Below are 18,324 nucleotides of genomic sequence, written 5' to 3' on the forward strand. Positions count from 1 at the left end.
GCGATCCCGGCCCCCGCGCGGGCTGGAGGAGGGGACGGCGGAGGGCCCGCCCCGGCCGGCGGAGCGATGGATGGGCGGCCGCCCCGCGCGGGGCTCCGCGCTGTCCTGCGCACGCACCGCGGGCAGAGCCGCGCCGGGCACGGCCGGGGCCGGGGTCCGCCCGCCACCCCTTGTGCTGCTCCTCCGTGCGCGGAAGGGACAGCGTGAGGGCACCCTCTGAGCGGGACGGCAGCTTGCGCTTCGGGAGACGGGAGAGGAAGGCAAAATGAGGGGACTGGAGAAGGGGAAAGAAAGGGTAAGGAGAGGAAAGGAGAACAGAAAGCAAAGAGAAAAGATGAGGACAAACAGATCAGGGAAAGAGAAACCTTTATGGGAAGAACCAAGTCCAGCAAGCCAATTTCCATTTCTGCCCTGGTTTGAAAACTCACATACACAACCCTTGGAGTGTCCTCTGTGACTTTGACTTTGACTGCTGAGCCAGGACAATCTGTTGGATTTGCCCTGAATTACTTTCTGGTGGTGGTTTTGGCTAGGTGGGTGCACAGGCAAGGAGGTATAAGAGGACCTGCTCGAGTGTCACCTAGGAGAATAATGGTTGCAGCCACAGCTCACATGATCTTAACACTTTCTTAAAACAAATCTTGCCTGAAAACAAACAAACAGAAAAAAAAAAACCACAAAAAACCAAAAACTAGATTGACTTTGAGATTTTTAACATTGCCCTAAATACGTTGTCATTCTTACGTGATGTCAGTCAGTTCTTAGCAGATCAATACCTTATCACCAACCCTTTGCCTATCCCAGTTGAGCCTGGCACATCGTTTCTATGATGACAGTAACAGTGATCACAACTAACCTATTATGTCTAAACAACAACGCATTCTCCTACAAATTATGGATGTCAACACCCCCAGAAATAAGCCATGGCACTTCTGCAGCATTGCCTGAATCTCTTTTTCTTCAAGAAACAATGTAGAGCCAACCTTGCCTAGAACTTAACTTTAGTAATTAATGGAACAAATTGCTCAGAGAAGTTGTAGAATCTCCCTCACTGGAGATAACTGGATGCAATCCTGTTCCATGTGCTCTAGAACAACCCTGCCTGAGCTGGGAAGTTGGACCAGATTACTCATTGTGGTACCTTCTAACCTCATCCACTCTGTGATTCTGTTATTCTGAATCTCTCTGTGAAAACCTTTGTTTAGCCCATGAGTCTGGGAATTACTTTTGGACACTTTTTTTTTCTTTATTAACATCAAATCAAATACCTTATCAAGAAAATCAGAGCACAGAGGTCTGCTGTGATGCTGGAAATCATGAATGGGCCCATAATTAAAATACACTGAGATAATTCATTCTCTTTGACTATGTTTTCCATGAGTCACTATGTCTCCTTCTTTAAAGCAGCAGGACTGCTCCCTTCACCACCCCAGTGGTTAACTGAGAGCCTGGGGGCTCAATCTGTGTCTGGAGGTAAGGAAGGCTTACTGACTTGCCATCAGTATTATTACTAATTTTCTAGGGTGGTCAGAGACTCCTAGAAGAATCTTACCAGTTAGGTACACTTCTAGATTGGGTGCATTTCTAAATACTCTTGCAGGGCTGGGCTTAAGTCTTCTATTTCAACATACTAAGTTGCTCAGAAACTCAGATGTTTTTCAGCAGAAGATACCAGTCTGAAGTAAAGTGAATTTACAGAATAATCAGGTTAAAAAGTTCATCCCTTCAATGTCTATTCAGCAAGCAGCTGCTATGTGTATCACCTCTGCATTTGTAATCAGTGTTGGGATATAAGCATGTCTTAATCTGAAAATTAAACTTGCTTCCTGGTCCAGGAAAACCTCTGACACTTTTGGCCCACAAAGTGCAAACGCTGGCACAAGTAAGTGTTTGTTGCAGAAATGCCACTCACATTAGAGCATCTTGGCAGCTGTAAATCTGTCATCCTGCAGTGCCTGTACTGAAAGCAGCAGAACATCTGAGGTTAGATAATTAAACACAGCAATATAGAGATGTCACCAAATTAGGATATTCATAGCATTTAGGAAAGTATGATGACAGTTTATTTTGGTGCTTCATGATGATTTATTTTTCAGAAAAAAGTACATAGTTAAAATTATGTTTTCTATAGGAAATTAAAATTGTTCTGAAAAGTTTTTAACATTTGGGATCTTGATAGACTATTGTGCTATGCCTCAGGTGTATCTGTGCTATTACACCTGTAATTCTGATAGTGAGAATAAAAGTGCATAGATACTCTCATGGTCCTTAGGCAATTTAGATGTAGCATATGCTACAGCATTCTTGCCATTTGTTACCTGCAACTTCCAGGCTCTTGGTGAATATGTTATTGATGCCTCATAAGTAATTTAAGTTAGACCTTTTTTTATGCCCTGTAATCCAGAACAATGAGGTGTTATGTTTATAGTTGGACTCAGTGATCTTTTCCTAAACAGTTCTATAATTTCATGTTTTTAATATTCATTGCATGCTAGTCTAAATTGCTGGCAGAGAAGGTTTCTGATAAATAAAACTTCCAAATGGTTCTGATATATGTTTCTATTCTTAGCCAGTTTTTATAGAAGAATTTTTATAAAATGTGCAGGGTCATTTTTGTTGACCCTGCATATAAATATCCATGGGAAATTTGTCTTCTGTTTCCAATTTCTCTAGCTGAAGAGTTGACCTAACAAAAAAGAAAAAGAAAAAAAATGCTGGAAATGAGATATGTTTCTTTCTAAATGCTAGCAGAAGTGATTACCTTATAGTTAGATGTAGTGTAAATCTCCATTTGCTTTTAAAAGTTTCCTATCCATCTCACAAATTTTGTCAAATACTGCCACTTGCTGGTTTTATTCCATACCAGTAATTTAGTTTCATAGATTTTGCTTTGGTGAGGTACTAAAAAAACTTTCTAAAACATCAAATAGTTAATACATTTATCTTTTGTTTTTCTAAAAATTTAGGCATAAGAAATATATACTCAAATCCTCTTCAGTTAAGTTTATATCTCCATGTTAACATTCTGTCTTTGGATGAGAAATATATACTCAAATCCTCTTCAGTTTAGTTTATATCTCCATGTTAACATTCTATCTTTGGATATAAAATCAGGCATTCTAGACAACATATCTTCAGATACCTGACAATGCTTTGCATTGTCTCTAGCAGACACTGAATCATGATCTAGATCATTAATTAGATCATTTTGGTCAATAATAACAGTAAGAGTTAAGAGGACCATATTAACAAAACCTTGCACAAAGCACCATAGAAACTTATATTTAAAAATGGTTTCATGATAATATACCAGCACAGGGATCTAAAGATTAAACATATTTGATTGTTGATTTTTTAAAGGCAGAAACAAAACTCAAACTGGTTTTGAAATCACATAATCTTACCTTTTATTTCTATTCTATATGCAAACTGAATATCATGGAGTAGCTGAACGGCATGTCAGCAATTGCGATAAATGCAATTATTAAAATTCATAAATTCATAAGCATTTCTCAAATATCCAGGAAAGCTTAGGCTATACTCAGATACATCATTCTTGAAACTCCTCGTGCATCTTCACAGCCATATCTGTCAGAGGCAATGTAACTTCTCTGACCATGGGCATTTGAGGGTTTATGATATCTGCTGGCACAGCAAAGAACATTGAGGATATTGTCTCCACATTTTCACAAATCCTTCTTCCTCTCAGTTAGGATAGGAATGTTGATATCTTTAAAAGCTGCCATTTTCGTTTCCTGAATATAATATGAATTTCTGGAGGAAATTATTCCTTCACTGGCTCTTTCATAAAAGATGTTCTGTCCAAGTTTGAACAAGAGTGTGCCCAGCTGTGGAATGTGGTGGGTAACTTTATTTGCCTGGTGACTTGCAGACACCTGAATGAGTGTTGCTAGTGTCTTTATAATAATAAATTCCTGTGACTGACAAAAAAAAGAAAATCTTGTCTTCCAAGTTATCTTTGAACCTTCACTTCAACCATTCTACCTGGTGCTAGTGAATGTGTCCAAGGAACAATGTTTATTGTACCTTAATCAAACAGTACAACTTACATTTGCCACATATTTCTGTTCTTCCAGACAATGCATTTTAATGTGTCCTCCCTTTCAAAGGGACACTTTGTTACATGCAGGAAATGGACCTTGCCTACCCCTTATATGATATTTAGGAAAAAAACCCCATAAGCTTGGTTTTTTACCAGCTGTGCAATAAGGATCTATTAGACCTAATTCCTTTGGTTTGATTCCACACAGCTCTCACAGATAACACAGTAGCAGTAAAACACTTACCAACCTGCACTGGCTAGTGAAGCCAGGCTTGAAAAGTAGATAGCACAGGACGATAACCTGTTTTTATCCTTCTGGCTTTTTAAATTATATGCTAAGAAAAATACTGAATAAAATAAATAATATTAAGTCCTGCTTTGGCAAGCCACTTAAAATGCAGAGAAACATGGCCAGCCAACATCCGATGGAAGAGTTTGCCTGTGATGATAAAGAAAAATAAGAAAACTCCCCTGAAGAGACTTTCCCAAAGGAAAATGTACTTGAACCAACGAGCTCCTGGTTTCCCACAGAGTAATTTTCCTTAATATCAGCATAGCGGGAAATTGGGTGTTATTAGTTTAATCCCTTGGCTACACTGAGGAAATACCTCACCAGAAGAGATTCCAGGCTGTGATTTGTTCTGCAGCTGTGCCTGGAGGCCTCAGAGGATCAGAGCCACCAGCCACATGTTTACAATTGTAAATAAAACCAAATGCCCTCACTGAAGACAGACGAATGCTGTGGGATTGTGCCCACTTCCCAACTGGGTACTGGGCTGACCCTGGGCACATTGAGCCAAGGAGCCTGGCTCTGGAGGAGCTGGAACAATCTGGGAAGAGCAGAGCTGGTCCCTGGGCAGAGGGAGCTGCTGTGGGGAAGGCCAGAGCCCCTGTGAGGGCAAGCAGACTTGCTTTTAAACAAAACTGCCATTTCCAGCCCATCCCCACAGCCCTGCCCACGCATCCCAGGGCTGTGCTGGATGCTGGTTCTCCCTTATGGGACCGATCCCAACTCCAGCCCAGGGGCAGTTGGCAGGAGGGACAGGCCCAAGCCATGGGCATTTGGAATCCCAGGAAGGATCCTGGAGGCAGTGGTGAACAAATGCTGTTCCACTCTCCAGAGCAGTGTAGATGTTTTCTGTTCTTAATTTTAAATGAATGAGCACAATCAGGTGAAACAGAGGCAGCAGATCAAAGGAAGATGCTTTCCACCACAGCTGGTGCATGTGAGGTCCCACCTGGAAGGACACATCCTGCTCTGCCTTACCAGATCAAAGGGGATGACAAAAAGCTAGAAGAAGGAACACCAAGATGTCTGTTGGCCTTGAGTACATGACCGGTGAGCATAGACTGAGGGAACTGGGCTTATTTCATCTGGTGAAGTTTGGTTTAAGGTTGTGATCCAACAACAGCCTGTGACACTTGGAAGAGAAAGTACCAACATTGATATAACAAAGCCAATTTTTGCAGTGGCAGATGATATAATAGCATTGATATAGAAGTAATGGTAATAAATTGTGGTTTGAGAAGTTTAGGTTAGATACTGTGTAAAAATATTTTGTACAAGGATGGCAGTTTGGCAAAGGCACGGGTTACATGGTAATGCTGGGAATACTCTTTCTGAGAGATTCTCAAGATTTGATTAGACAAAGCCATGACTGCTGTGAGACATTGCTGGCAATAGCCCTTACATCAGCAGGAGGCTGGCCAAGAGCTCTTCAGACATCCCCTCCAGGCATCATCTGTTTTTTTCATCACCTGACTTGCCCTTTGGCAATGACACCTCACTGTTAATGATAGCTGAGCTTGGGTGACCAGCTTGGGCAAGATGCCTCACAAGCTGAAAGGGTGAGTCATGAGCAACTTCACCAACATGACACAGTCTGGGACAGAATTGGTCTGATCTATTCATCATGACCTTAGTCTCCAGTGAAATGCAACAGTTTGTCTGGAGCAAAATCAATTTACCATAGTTTGATTGCAGCAATGGTTTAAAAAAGGTCTTTTGAAGAATCAGAAGTAATGTAGTACTTAACAGGACATTCAGAAGAATATATATTTTTCCATATAGATGTTTGTGTTTAAAAATAGAAAGATGTAGTTTCTCAGACTTTCAGGTCAAATACCAAGGTACACCAAGAGGCAAGAGGGTGTGTTCAGCTAGGTTGTCTGAGGTTGAGGCTATCAACAGACCTCCCTTAATTCATCCATACTTTCCAGGCTGATCAAAGCCAGTATGACTGTTCAGCTAGGGTGGGCCAGCTCAGTCCTGTTCCCTCCCTAAGGGCACTTTCAGTGTCCTCTAATTGCTCCCTGGATTGACTAATTGCTGTTTGATCTTCCTTCTCTAGTCACCTTTGATGTTCTGTTGTTTGTTACAGTCTCTGGTTAGAATTAAGTAATTTTAGAGAGTAAGACAGTCCTGTGAACGGGAATGCAGACAAATAAGTACTAAAAAAAGAACAAAACAAAACAATGTTCTTTACTCCAGGGCATTGTTACAATGGCAGTGAAATTGGGGGGGTGGGTCTGGATTTGTAACTCAGGTATCACGACCAAAATATCATGCTTGCAGCCATGCTCCTTCCTGTTGGCCCTTTAATTTATAATGACCTGCCAAGGCAAAACAGCCATTCCACATGCAGGACTTAGAAAAGAGTAAGGAAAACAGAGTGTGCTAAAGTAGCAAATGGAGAAAAAATCCACTACTAAAACTTGCAGCAATATGGGCACTTTTTGCATGCAAATCAATGTAATGTACAATTCTCTTCAGTTGCACAGATAGTAATCTTATTCTCCACAATCCTTGCTGTACATGTTCCACTGGCCTCCACTCATCTGTTTGTCCCATCTCATTCACAAAATGGACATTTGGCTGCTTCAGTTCCTTTCTCTCTTTTTGCATGGCTTGGGGAAAGCATAATTTATTCCCATCCAATTCTGACTGAAAGTAGCAATATCTTCAAAATATGAGTTAAAGCTCTATTATTTATCCTTATCATTTGAAAGCTAGGTGGAAGAATCTTAAAAAATTATCAAATTTTATAATTTTTTTGCCAATTTTTCTGAATTTGTTTGTTTTTCTTTCATTGCCAATTCTCATTCTATTCTCATTCTCATTTTTCTAGCAGAACAGCCAAAACACGTCTTAGGTAGTGATAAGTTTGAAAGAGACAGGATTGTTTGATTTTTAATTGCTTCTTTTGTTATTGTTGTTTCATGAAAAAGCCAAAATATTTTAAAACCCCAGTGCAATTAAGATGTTCTGTTCTGCAGAGCAACAGATCACAAGAGACCTTGTCCTCGTTAACAAGTATCTATTAAGATAGAAGCTGGCAGCTGTCAGGCATCCTAGTACAAAATGCTAGCCTTTAAATTGAATTAAAAAAAAACCCCTGTATCATTTGTAAGACCAATATGAACAACATACTTTAATATTTATTTGCAACTTTTTTCAGACGCACCAGAATTCAAAGGACACAGTCATTATTTTTCCATTTCAAACTTTTTTTTTCATCCTTCTTCATGCTTTGCCTGTCCCTACTCTTCAATGCACAAGGTTTTTAGGTCTTAGATTAAAACCCAAAACATTAGAAGGTGCTTGAGTGACTCCTGATTCCATTTCTATTTTTGAGTTCTGGTGTTCATTTTGTTTGACTCTTATAAATTTGTGTTATTGACAAATACAAAGAAAGGTGAACGCTGTGGCACAGAAGCACAAGGGCTGCTCCTTTGTGTGAATGCAGGGGCCTGGAGCAGTCAGTGTTTGAGAGACTTGGAGTAGACAGCTGGAGTTACTTCTCAGAGAGGGTTTGAGGAGCCTCCTAGGACCAGGGGGCATAAGCCAGGACTCAGCCAATGACTCAGAAAGTTGTTGGTTAGCTTGGAAGCAAGGACATGCTTGCAAGGAACTCATGAGAACACCTGAAAAATCTTTTTATTTTTCTTCTACTTGCTTCAAAAAAAAAAAAAACAAAACCTCCTACTTTTGTTAAAAGTCTTTTTCTGTGTTTGAAATAGTTTTGGTCTTCTTTTGGAAAAGAATTCCTAGGCAGATTCTTTTCAAAGCCAGCTCAGGACCTTGCCACACCCACATTTTGCAGTCCTGCTCCTTACAGTCATATTTCTTCTTGACTGCAATGAGATTTGGAGAAAGAACACTTGGAACATTTAAAACAGATAATTGAACAGATGAGTATCGTTATGAGTATCTATGCTGCTATATGCTAGTATATAGCATTAAAGGTGGCATATGTACTTTACCTTTTTGTTTGACCTTTTTTATTTTACCTTTTATCTATGTTTTATCTAAATTTACCTTTTTTTTTTTTTTGCCTTTTATCTATGTGTTCCTTTGTCATGAATGTTTAACTGTGCATCAGATTCCTTAGGAAATAGTGAGAGAATTCAAATGGCAGTTCAAAAAATCAAGGTAAAATCAAGGTTTATCCAGGATTTTCATAGGGAAGCATGTGAGAACAATGACTTCCCAAGGTGTTGATCGTGTCTGTTCAGACAGCTGCTGATCATGTGTGGACAAGATGCACCATGGAATGGCTTTCATGATCCCTATCTACAGATGAGATCACCTCCTGTGCAGTGCTAGGAGTCAGCACACCCAATAAGAGGTGCAACTTTTGCCATGAATATTGCTATTCTTCTTGCTTATTCACCCACCTACCCTGAAAGATTCCCTTTTCACACCAGTCAGTTCAAAATGGCTTCTAATTATACAGTCCCAAAAGTTATGACTACAAAAACTTAGCAGTTCTGCTGATACTGCAATATCTGTTTTTAGGCATACCACGTTTTGCTCTTGGTTTTAAGTATTTTTGTATCAGCTGTCCTACAGTAAATGCAATTTCTTAAAAACGATGATTCCTTTCTCTCTCCTGGAATGAATTATTCTTCCAGACAGTATGCTCCAGACCTTACTCCTCGGATAGAAATTCAGCTTAAGTAATTTTCAGAAATTGTCCTCACATCTATTCTGATAACTACAGATGGTGCAAATGAGAAAGAGTGAAATAACTACAAGGGAATTTCAGAAGATAATTTTTTTGTAAAGGAGCATATAACTAAGCAGGTGAGAATCATAGAAATTGGCACCTGATAGAAAGAAGTTTCTCCTGAATAGGCTTGAATTGGTTAAATTAGCTGCTATTACTGTTGCCATGCCATTTTCCCGGGAGGAGCAGCAAAACTAGATTTTACTGTGAACTTTTCTTTTTTGTAGTTTTCCAAAAGTGTTAGTGATATAAAGATAAAATTCTTTTTTGGTCCAAGAGGTATAGCGTTTAAAGGGCTCTCCATTTTTTCTTAGGAAACATAAAGTTTTGGGGTATCAGCATTTTTAATCAGAGATTAGCTCTACATATGTATCTGGGAACACAGACATGAGAGGTAAATAGGTATCATGTCATGTGCAGTCAGAAGAGCTGAAATATCTATTTTAGCAATAAAGGTTAGATGTTACTGATATCTGAGCAAGACCTTACTGCTGTCTAGGCCTGAACATGTTGGTGGAGGTGTCAACAGCGATCTGCTTAAATATGAATGTGGCTCACACATCATGGGCATCCATCTGGGCAGGGTCTCAGGGCTCCAAGGCATGACTGCGGATTTTGTGAAGTGGTACACTTCACAATTAAGGATTATATGCACTTGTGCACACATTAGTCTTTCATGTTAATGTTATAAAAAAAAAAATAAAAATCAGTTTCATGCATGTAGAGAATAATCTTAAAATGTCTCAAGCAAGGACAAGGTGGTCCATACAGAAAATGATCTCTGTCTGAAAATCTGTTTTCATTTTGTTAACATCTCCTTAATGTGTAAATCCAGTAATGACTTCCATTCTCTCATTATAAAGGCCATGGTCAGTGAAGAACTGGATAAAAGCAATTCCATATGTTAGAAGGGTCAGTGAATAGCTTGTTCTTTATAAGCCATATTATTTCCTAGCTGCATCCTGTTCAGATACCATTGAATTTGGCACATTTACTTCTATTAACTGAAGTAACAAATCAATTTAAAAATAACCACAGCCATCTCACAATCACCACAAAAAACCAGAAAAAACATACTGCCTTTTCAATTGTTCCTATTATAAGTAATGGCTGGATATAAATTTATGCCTCACTTTCATAACAAATAACCACAGGAAAGGATCTAAACCAGAAGTGTTCTCTAAAGCATAGTTTGAAGCAGTTAGAGGTGCTGCCACCCCAGTGAAGCCTTTGCTGCAGCTGCTGCTCTCCCCAGAGCTGCTGCAGGTATTGCTGCAGGTATTGCTGCCTCTGGGACCACTCGGTGCCATCAGCCCCAGAGCTATGGGCGAGGGAATAGCAGGACAAGCATCACCAGAGGAGCCAGAAGCAAGGGAAATCCTCAAGTGAGGCTTGATCTGACAAGACCTGACAAAGAAGGTAACCTGGCCTGAGGTTCTGTCCATCAGGAGGATATTCACTTTCTTTAAGTGCCAAATGGAAAGTGGGTGCTTGAGCATAGTAACAGGTACCCACAAATCCAGGCCATCCGACATACAGAGTGTTTTAGAGCTGAAGAAAAAAACTTCATCAGTCACCTCCACAGCACAGCTGGTTGCTCCTCAGACATATTCTCAATGACAGTGTGTGCAGCCCTAATTTTTGATGTGCAGTAGGAGACAGAATATCTGCTTTTTTCAGTGAAGCAGTTTGACTTTTCAGTCTTAAGAGTTTCTTATTTTCAGATCACCAAAGCAAGATTTATCTAAAGCTAATTTAAGGTTAAAGCTTCTCTCACTGGCAGCCTGAATCATGTAGCAAAAGTATCAAAACCTTTGGACAGGGCAGAGTCCAGGGCAAAAAGCAAAAACAAGGAGTAAGTGCAAGTGTCAATGGGTGAATATCAGAAAATCTTAATTACTTCTGAAAAACACCCACTTGGTATGCCTGTGGCATCCTCTAGCTCCACTGTACCCTGCATTCTCTTCCTTCTTGAAAGGGCTGTGCATTATCCCATCATGAGTGTTCCTATCTTTTTTTGCTACTTGCTCCATTTTATATGTCAGCATTTTTGGTGGTCTGATAGTCCTGTTTCTTTTGCTTCTTACTGACCATGTTTACTCATTCTGCAGCTTCTTTTTGTTTCTGTTTTGAACCTTTCCCAGACAGTTGGGCTAATCATGCTTTTTGGAGGCATTTGCAAGAGGAGTGATTTTCCATGTACAGTCACTGAATCTCGAGTACCCCCAAATTATTCCTTATCATTCATGAGAGGTAGTGAAGAAAATCCAAGTCTACTGTCAGCTGGGTTAAATGTTCTGCTTAGAGATCAATTTCAATCCATTGAAAAAAGTGTCTGTAATGAAAACTCTTCCTCTAGACTTAGATCTGTTTTTCTCCACAAAAAGTGCTGAATGAATACTTGATTGCACATGCTCCATTCCACATCTTCCCCACTGCTTTATGAGGAAATAAAACTCTATATTTAGTAGTGACAAGACAGACCTCAAAGTTATTTGTGCACACAGTTTCTGACATAGTTTTTGTCTTTTTGGTACTACTGAGGCACATAATCCCATTACTGATTTTAAACAACAAAACAAGAAATTACCAAAGACGAGAAGATTGATGAGCACAGAATTTATATACTATACACAAAGAACTTGATGATATGATGGACTAAATAGAAAGGCAAGGTTAGAGATTGCTTAGAGATAATAGACTTTTTTTGATCTATTACAAAACTTGATAAAGATGTAGCAGGTGGTCACAGGCCTAAGAGTTTTCAGTGAATGATCAAGAAAAAGCAAAATGTACAAGGATGTAGCAACATGCAAAGTATTTTGGGGCAATAGGAACAGAGAGATCTAGTGTTATTTATGAAGACATTGTTTGGGATACTGGGCACATGAGGCTCAAGAAGAACTAAGTCAAAAAAGTTCAAGAAGGATTAAGTACACTAGCACAGAGAATAGCCTCTTGAGCAAAACAATTGAAAAATGGTCCTACTAGACGAGAGGAGTTGGCTTATATCCTTTGGCAAAAGGATTTGTCAGAAGAGATACTGATATTGGCAGGAGACAGAAGAAGGGAGTGGCATTAACTACTTCACTGCTCATCTGACTACTAATATAGAGAACATGATGCCTTTATGTTTTCTGCATCATACCAGCCTGCTGGTGTACTGAGATTCGAAACATAGCTATCCTCCAAATGTTGACTTTTTTCCTCTGTTCACCTCTTGCAGTTTCGCTTTTTTTTTTTTAAGCATTGCTGGTTTGTTGTGGTTTGGTTTTTTCCCCTATAAAAAGTCTCACAGTTGGAGGTATCAGATTCTAATATGAAAAAACTTCAATAGCTGTGCATGATCATAGTGTCATAAGGTTAAGCAAATGGATCACACAGGAATGATTAAGATTAAAATTTTGCATGTGATGCTTAAGAAGATCAGATTTTCTGAAATGTTCTCCATCTTACCTACAAAAACATTTGTATCACTTTGTGTATACACACAGATTATCTTCCTCTTTCTTGCAGTGATTTCTGTAGTTGACTGCATGGCTTTTCCTGCCCTCCTGTTCCGCACTCTCCTTTTCTGCACTCTGCTGACCCTCTGACTTACAGAGGGTCAAGTGTCCTGGACCCCCTGTAAGTTTCCCATTCCCCAGCAGCTGATCAGACTTTGCTAGGGGCAGAGAGACAGTCTAGAGTTTGTGTTGGTGCTCCTGTCTTGGTCATTTAGGATGATCTCTAAGGAATGCAATTAAGAGGAATGGCACGCAGGGACAACATACAACATTAATTATTGATATCACTGCATGATGCTGGACTTAATATACACTCAATACAGGAACCCAAGCATATGGTAAAGTCATAATTATGTTTATAAATCAATTAATTACCATTCTCTGTGTAGTTACTCTTGTTTGTTTTCAAGGAAGATGTTTTTAATTAGTTTGCATTATAACACTGGTAGTGGAATCTAAATCTAGTTATTAAGTCACTGCAGGGGTAACATGGGTTACATCGTGGTGCAGAACATGGCATGTGACAGATGTATTGATGGTGTCAGTTTCTGCCACAGGCAGTGATGACCACAAGTGCTGGCTGACTGTTGTCATTCAACTCTTCAGCTGACTGGTTCTAAAAGCAGCTTGAGGCCTTAATGCAGATCAGAAGAAAGGGAAAAGCTTTCCAACTCAGGTTCATTTTCCATTGGCTTATTCCCAATTTTTGAGTCTAGGAATCTGATTATCATTAAATGATATGATTAAAATACATGTAAAATGTATGATTAAATACATTATTAATCTATTTAAATATAATTGAGCACAATACTTCAGTCACACTATTTGGGCCAAAATACTATTCAATTTCTTTCTAGGAAGTCCCAAAATGTTAGAATAAATGTATTGTGCGTACGCATTTATGGAGAGTGGGAAGAGCATCATTTGAAGAGGCATCTCGGTGGGCAGAATTTGAGGAATCAACAGCCAAGTCTTCTTGTTAAAAAAGGTCTCTGAGGATTTCTTGGTAGTAATGTCATATATGAAATAAAGTGAAAGTGCTGAAAGTGATCATAGAACCACTGTGCTACAAATGTGGCAACACATTTTTTTATTTATTTAGAGTAAGATGTGTTAACATCCAGCATGACAAAATTTGTACAAAGTTCACAATTTAAAAATGAAGTATCACAGCAACTTGTGATTCCACACATTTATAGCAAAATTAAAATGTCAACAAATCCATGCCGTGTAGTACAAAAATAAATCAAACTTCAGTTCCACAGAGAGCACAATAAATAGTTTATACAAAATTCTGTCTTAATAAATGATTACTTAAATTAACTTAGAAATGAATATGAACAATAGGTTATAATAAATAAACTCTGATGACTCACAATAATTTCATATGAAAGGTCAGCATTCTAATATGTGACACTTTTGTGATCCCTATATAATAGTCACAGATAACTTTTGATTTGATATTATGTACCAACATTAGATGAGCAGCAGATTTGTGCTTAAAATCCCTTTCCATTGTACATAGGTGATAACAATAAGAATCCAAAACTGATACTATCTATTACTCTACTGAAAGCATTACTATATTGGCAAAGAAGCTGCAGACACAATGCAGTGGAAAAATGCATATGCCATTATGAACAATGAAAGCCCTAAAAGGAGGCTAGGGCAAAAGTACAATATATATGGCAGAAGGTGAACAACAAGCACCTTGCTTCAGCTCTCAAAAAGGCAATTCTGAGCATGGCAGCTACAACTAATAGCACAACAGAAAAAGGGCACTGTACAGATAAGATACTGCAGAGCCCCAAAGTAATTACATAATCTTTTCCCAGCTAGTTATTAAAGTCCTCGTGGAAAACTGTAAGCTTTTGTACAGTGAATAGTATAAAGTGCCGCTGGGATATACATATATTTATACATATATATATATACCGAGGTTGAGTATTGTATCAGAATATTTGTTGTGAGATCCCTGTAGTCTCCCTTAGCAATATTACTGGATTGGCCATAATGGCTTCCACTATAATTTGTTCAGGTTTAGTGTCACAAGGCTAATGACACAAGAAATTGCACACCTCCGTATGGATATATAGGGCAAGGTAAGTGCAAATAGTCAACTGGCACATTGTGGGGACAATGACCCTGTAAGTCCTGTTCTGCTAAAAATATTTTATTTTTTACAAAACCCATCTTTTTCATAACAAAATTTTAAAGTACTTTTGTACTTTCTGCATAACATCAAGACATGGAAGGAAAAGATATGCTATCAAATTTAAATAAATTCAACATCTGTAAAACACAACACATCACCAAATTTACTACTTAAAAAAGAAAAATGTAGTAATAAAAAGTGGTCTTATGCATACATATAGTGCAGTCATCTTGAAGAAAACAATCAAATCTTGAAGGTACAAGTAAGTTTTACCTTAAAATGATCCTGTTTAAAGCAAAAAAAGTGCTGAAGTATATTTAATTACATTAAAAATTTGATTGCATTCATTTTTGCAATAGGTGATAGTAGAACAAATACAAAGCATATGTGAATGCTGCAGTTATGATTGTTCTCCAACAGAAAGCAAAACATAAATATTAAAATGTTAAGAATGGGATTGAATGTTTGGCGAAGCAAAAGGAAAAATCTTTACTGAACTGCATTCCTACTACAGGCAGCAATGAATGCAGTTCAGTAACTCTAATAGACACAGATCATTTGTATTTATCCCAAAATTAAAGATGTGAAAAGGCAATATTAACTTTTAAATATTGTCCTTCATCTTGAATTGAAACCACAGAATTTCTGAAAGATGAACTACATTGCTATAACAGATAGTTCAGAGGGGCACTAGCAGTCCGGTAGAAATAACAGAATGTTGGCTCCAAAGTTTATTGGAAAACAAAAGCTGAAATCTTCACGTTGTCCACCTCTGATATAGTTCTGTTCATAATGGAAGTTCCCATATTCATACCATGTAATGCTTAGAAGTTAATTAAAAAGTGCTGTTTAAGCTGCTTTGAATCTTCTGTCAAGTTTCCATGGCTTGATGTTGTCTTACAATAAATTACCCATTTTGTAACTTACATCTAATCCATGCCATTTTCTTGGAATTCAAAAAACCTCATTTTATTGCCCCCACCACACACCATCCTTCAAAAACAAAAGTCACATAATATTTTCAAGCATTGTTCAAAAATAAAGCATTTTTGCAACCAATTCTTGCTATGAAACAATATGCACACAAAATGTACTTCTTAAATCCCATAAAATCCTCCAACATGAGGCAAAATGATAGTGTTTAAAAAGTGGCTGCAGACCGCAACATTGTCATTCAAAGCTGTTTTTTTTTTTGTCCATTTCAGTTCAAAATACTAAAACATTTAATCACTAAAGCATTAAAAAGAATTTACACTCTATTTATTTTGATCAGCTTACCTCTTCAGAAATATATATACCCCAAAAATGTGCATACATTAGCAGCTATAAACATTACATGGCATATCACACTATGTCAGCTTATATGAAAACGTACAAAATGTGAATGTATTCAAAAAACTATTCTGCAGTTACTATCTTTAAAGCAAGACATAAAATCATTATGAAGTCTTGTAAGCATAACACTGTTTCAAACAGAAATAAATATATAACACTTTCTGGTAAATTACAGCAGCAAAAAACAAGAGGCATCCTTTTTTTAAGCAAGATTTTCATCACTATAGCAGCTGTTCAGACCTGAATTCCTCTCACAGCCTGCTTTATATTTTCCAGTAGGGCTTTATTTTCTGGACTCTGATAACGATCTTGATTTGTATACATGTCCGTCAAAGTGGTCACGTAAGCATCAAAATTTTGTTCATTGATTGGTTCCTACGAGATATTAAATAGTAGTTCATATACAACTTTTATTTTCTTAATCGTATATTCATTTAAGCATAACATATTAGCAAGGCATACTGCCACCATTTTTATAATATTTAAAAAGCCTATTTAGTTCTTACTTAATTTTACAGGATACACTGGAACAGGCCCTCCATGTCTGTTAGCAGTTAAATGTATCTCTATGGTTTCAGTGCTGTTACCACAAATATCCAACTGGTTGATGAAACATAAACATAAAAAAAAGGTATCTATTGTATGAGGTGAACTGAAGATCGCCAAATTCCTTAACTTGTGCTCTCAATCACTTACCATATGTGGCAGCTGGATATTAGCTAGACTATGAATTAAAGACTGGCTTAAATTGGCCAATTCATGAAGAAGAGACTCATTTTGCTGTTCAATTACTTTGTTTTCCTCTTCTATCGTCTTCAGGTTGCTCTCCATTGTGGTGATCTAAAATGGACAAATTTGTGTACAATGTAATATAAGGCTAACTGGTACAAAGCAAGCACTCTTTGAAGGGAGAGAGAGCAGAAATACCAGAGAAAGGAGAAAAGGTCTATTCATTCATGTTTAAAAAGATTTTGCTTGAGTTTGCAGTTCTTATCGTCACTAAGCCTTTCTTATTCCCACTGCATGTTGTATAACTTTAACAGCTTGTCTTTTCAGTACTGGTAATAGTGAGTGAATGAACTTGGATTTGATTCCACTCCTTTAGAGCTTTTCTTGTATAGTTGAAAGGCATTAAGGACCTTAGTTCTGCAAGTTCACCCATGCAGTCAAACTCCTAGAAGCCAATCTTAGGGGCATTCTGCAGTAAGTCACGCTTTTCTTATATTTTCAGCTACACATATGTCTTGTTAATTAAGCACACACAGCTCCTTGCTGCCAATGTTTAGCTCTTTGTAAGCATAATATGATTCTGTGCAAACTCACAGGACTGCTTTTGAAAGCTGAACAACTGCATGTTATTGCAATGTATGTACAAAGTCAGAAAGTTTTCCAGTACATACAGGGAGTTGTAAAACTGAAGAATATTTGTGCATAGGCCTGTGGCATTGCTTCATGTGAAAGTGAAAACAACTGGGACTGTGCTCTGCCTGTGTTTCCAGGTGACCAGACACGTTAGCTCTGACCTTGCATGGTGCCCTGCTTGAGCTAAAAGCATTGCTGAGAGAAAGAGCTTGTGGAGAGCATTGTGCTAATAGAGTTATAAGGATTTCAGATGAGCACTGGCCTATGTCCAGCTCATCAAGAGCACATGCAGAGCTCACTCACATCTGTCTGTACTTTCCTCTGTAGCCCTGTCTGTACTTTCCACATGGGGTGATAACTGTTGACATCTATTACAGAGTGTACAGTGTGCTCCGTGTGTGTAGGTTAAAATATGCATTGACAAGAAAAAAGAAGCCAGCGAAGTGGAAAAAATGCCAAAGAACACAAGGTTTTGAATTCTCAAAATGAGGTTTATCCATTTCTATACTGGCCTAGAGAGTGAGCTGTGGAAAGAATTGATACAATTAAAATGCTGACGGGAAGGTCAGAGGTTTGTGCAGTAGTAACAGTCAGAAGGGTAAAGGTTCTTAAGCGCACATCAACTTGACCTTTGGTGAGTAAATGTTTGGAAACTGGTGGCACTGTCAGGTAGTTAGAGGTATCACATTTTATTTTGGACTTAAACTTTTAGTCTGCTTATGGAAATACAGCCCATTAGCTGATAGAAGTAACTTTGAAAAGAGATGTGTCTACATAAACAGTCTCTGAGTGTCTCTTGCTTTGACTACAGGTGCCTATTGCAGTTAATACAAGGTGCCAGTATTGTAGGGACTTGCTTTTGTCACAATTAATTGATTCTGAGCTAATTTCCAC

General features: G+C 38.3%; 1 protein-coding gene across 1 annotated transcript in view; it reads right to left on the reverse strand.

Moving 5' to 3' along the window:
* Positions 1–13,640: 13,640 nt before the first annotated feature.
* The window catches only part of MYT1L (myelin transcription factor 1 like), a 221,092-nt gene continuing 216,408 nt past the window's right edge, over positions 13,641–18,324 (reverse strand). The window contains exons 20-21 of the mRNA XM_059842822.1: positions 16,765–16,908; positions 13,641–16,443 (exon numbers count right to left, since the gene is read on the reverse strand). Of these exons, the coding sequence (XP_059698805.1) occupies positions 16,303–16,443; positions 16,765–16,908 (285 nt within the window). The 3' untranslated portion in view covers positions 13,641–16,302. The remainder of the gene's footprint in view (positions 16,444–16,764; positions 16,909–18,324) is intronic.

This window comes from Haemorhous mexicanus, chromosome 3, assembly GCF_027477595.1.
Source record: "Haemorhous mexicanus isolate bHaeMex1 chromosome 3, bHaeMex1.pri, whole genome shotgun sequence".
Lineage (NCBI taxonomy): Eukaryota > Metazoa > Chordata > Aves > Passeriformes > Fringillidae > Haemorhous > Haemorhous mexicanus.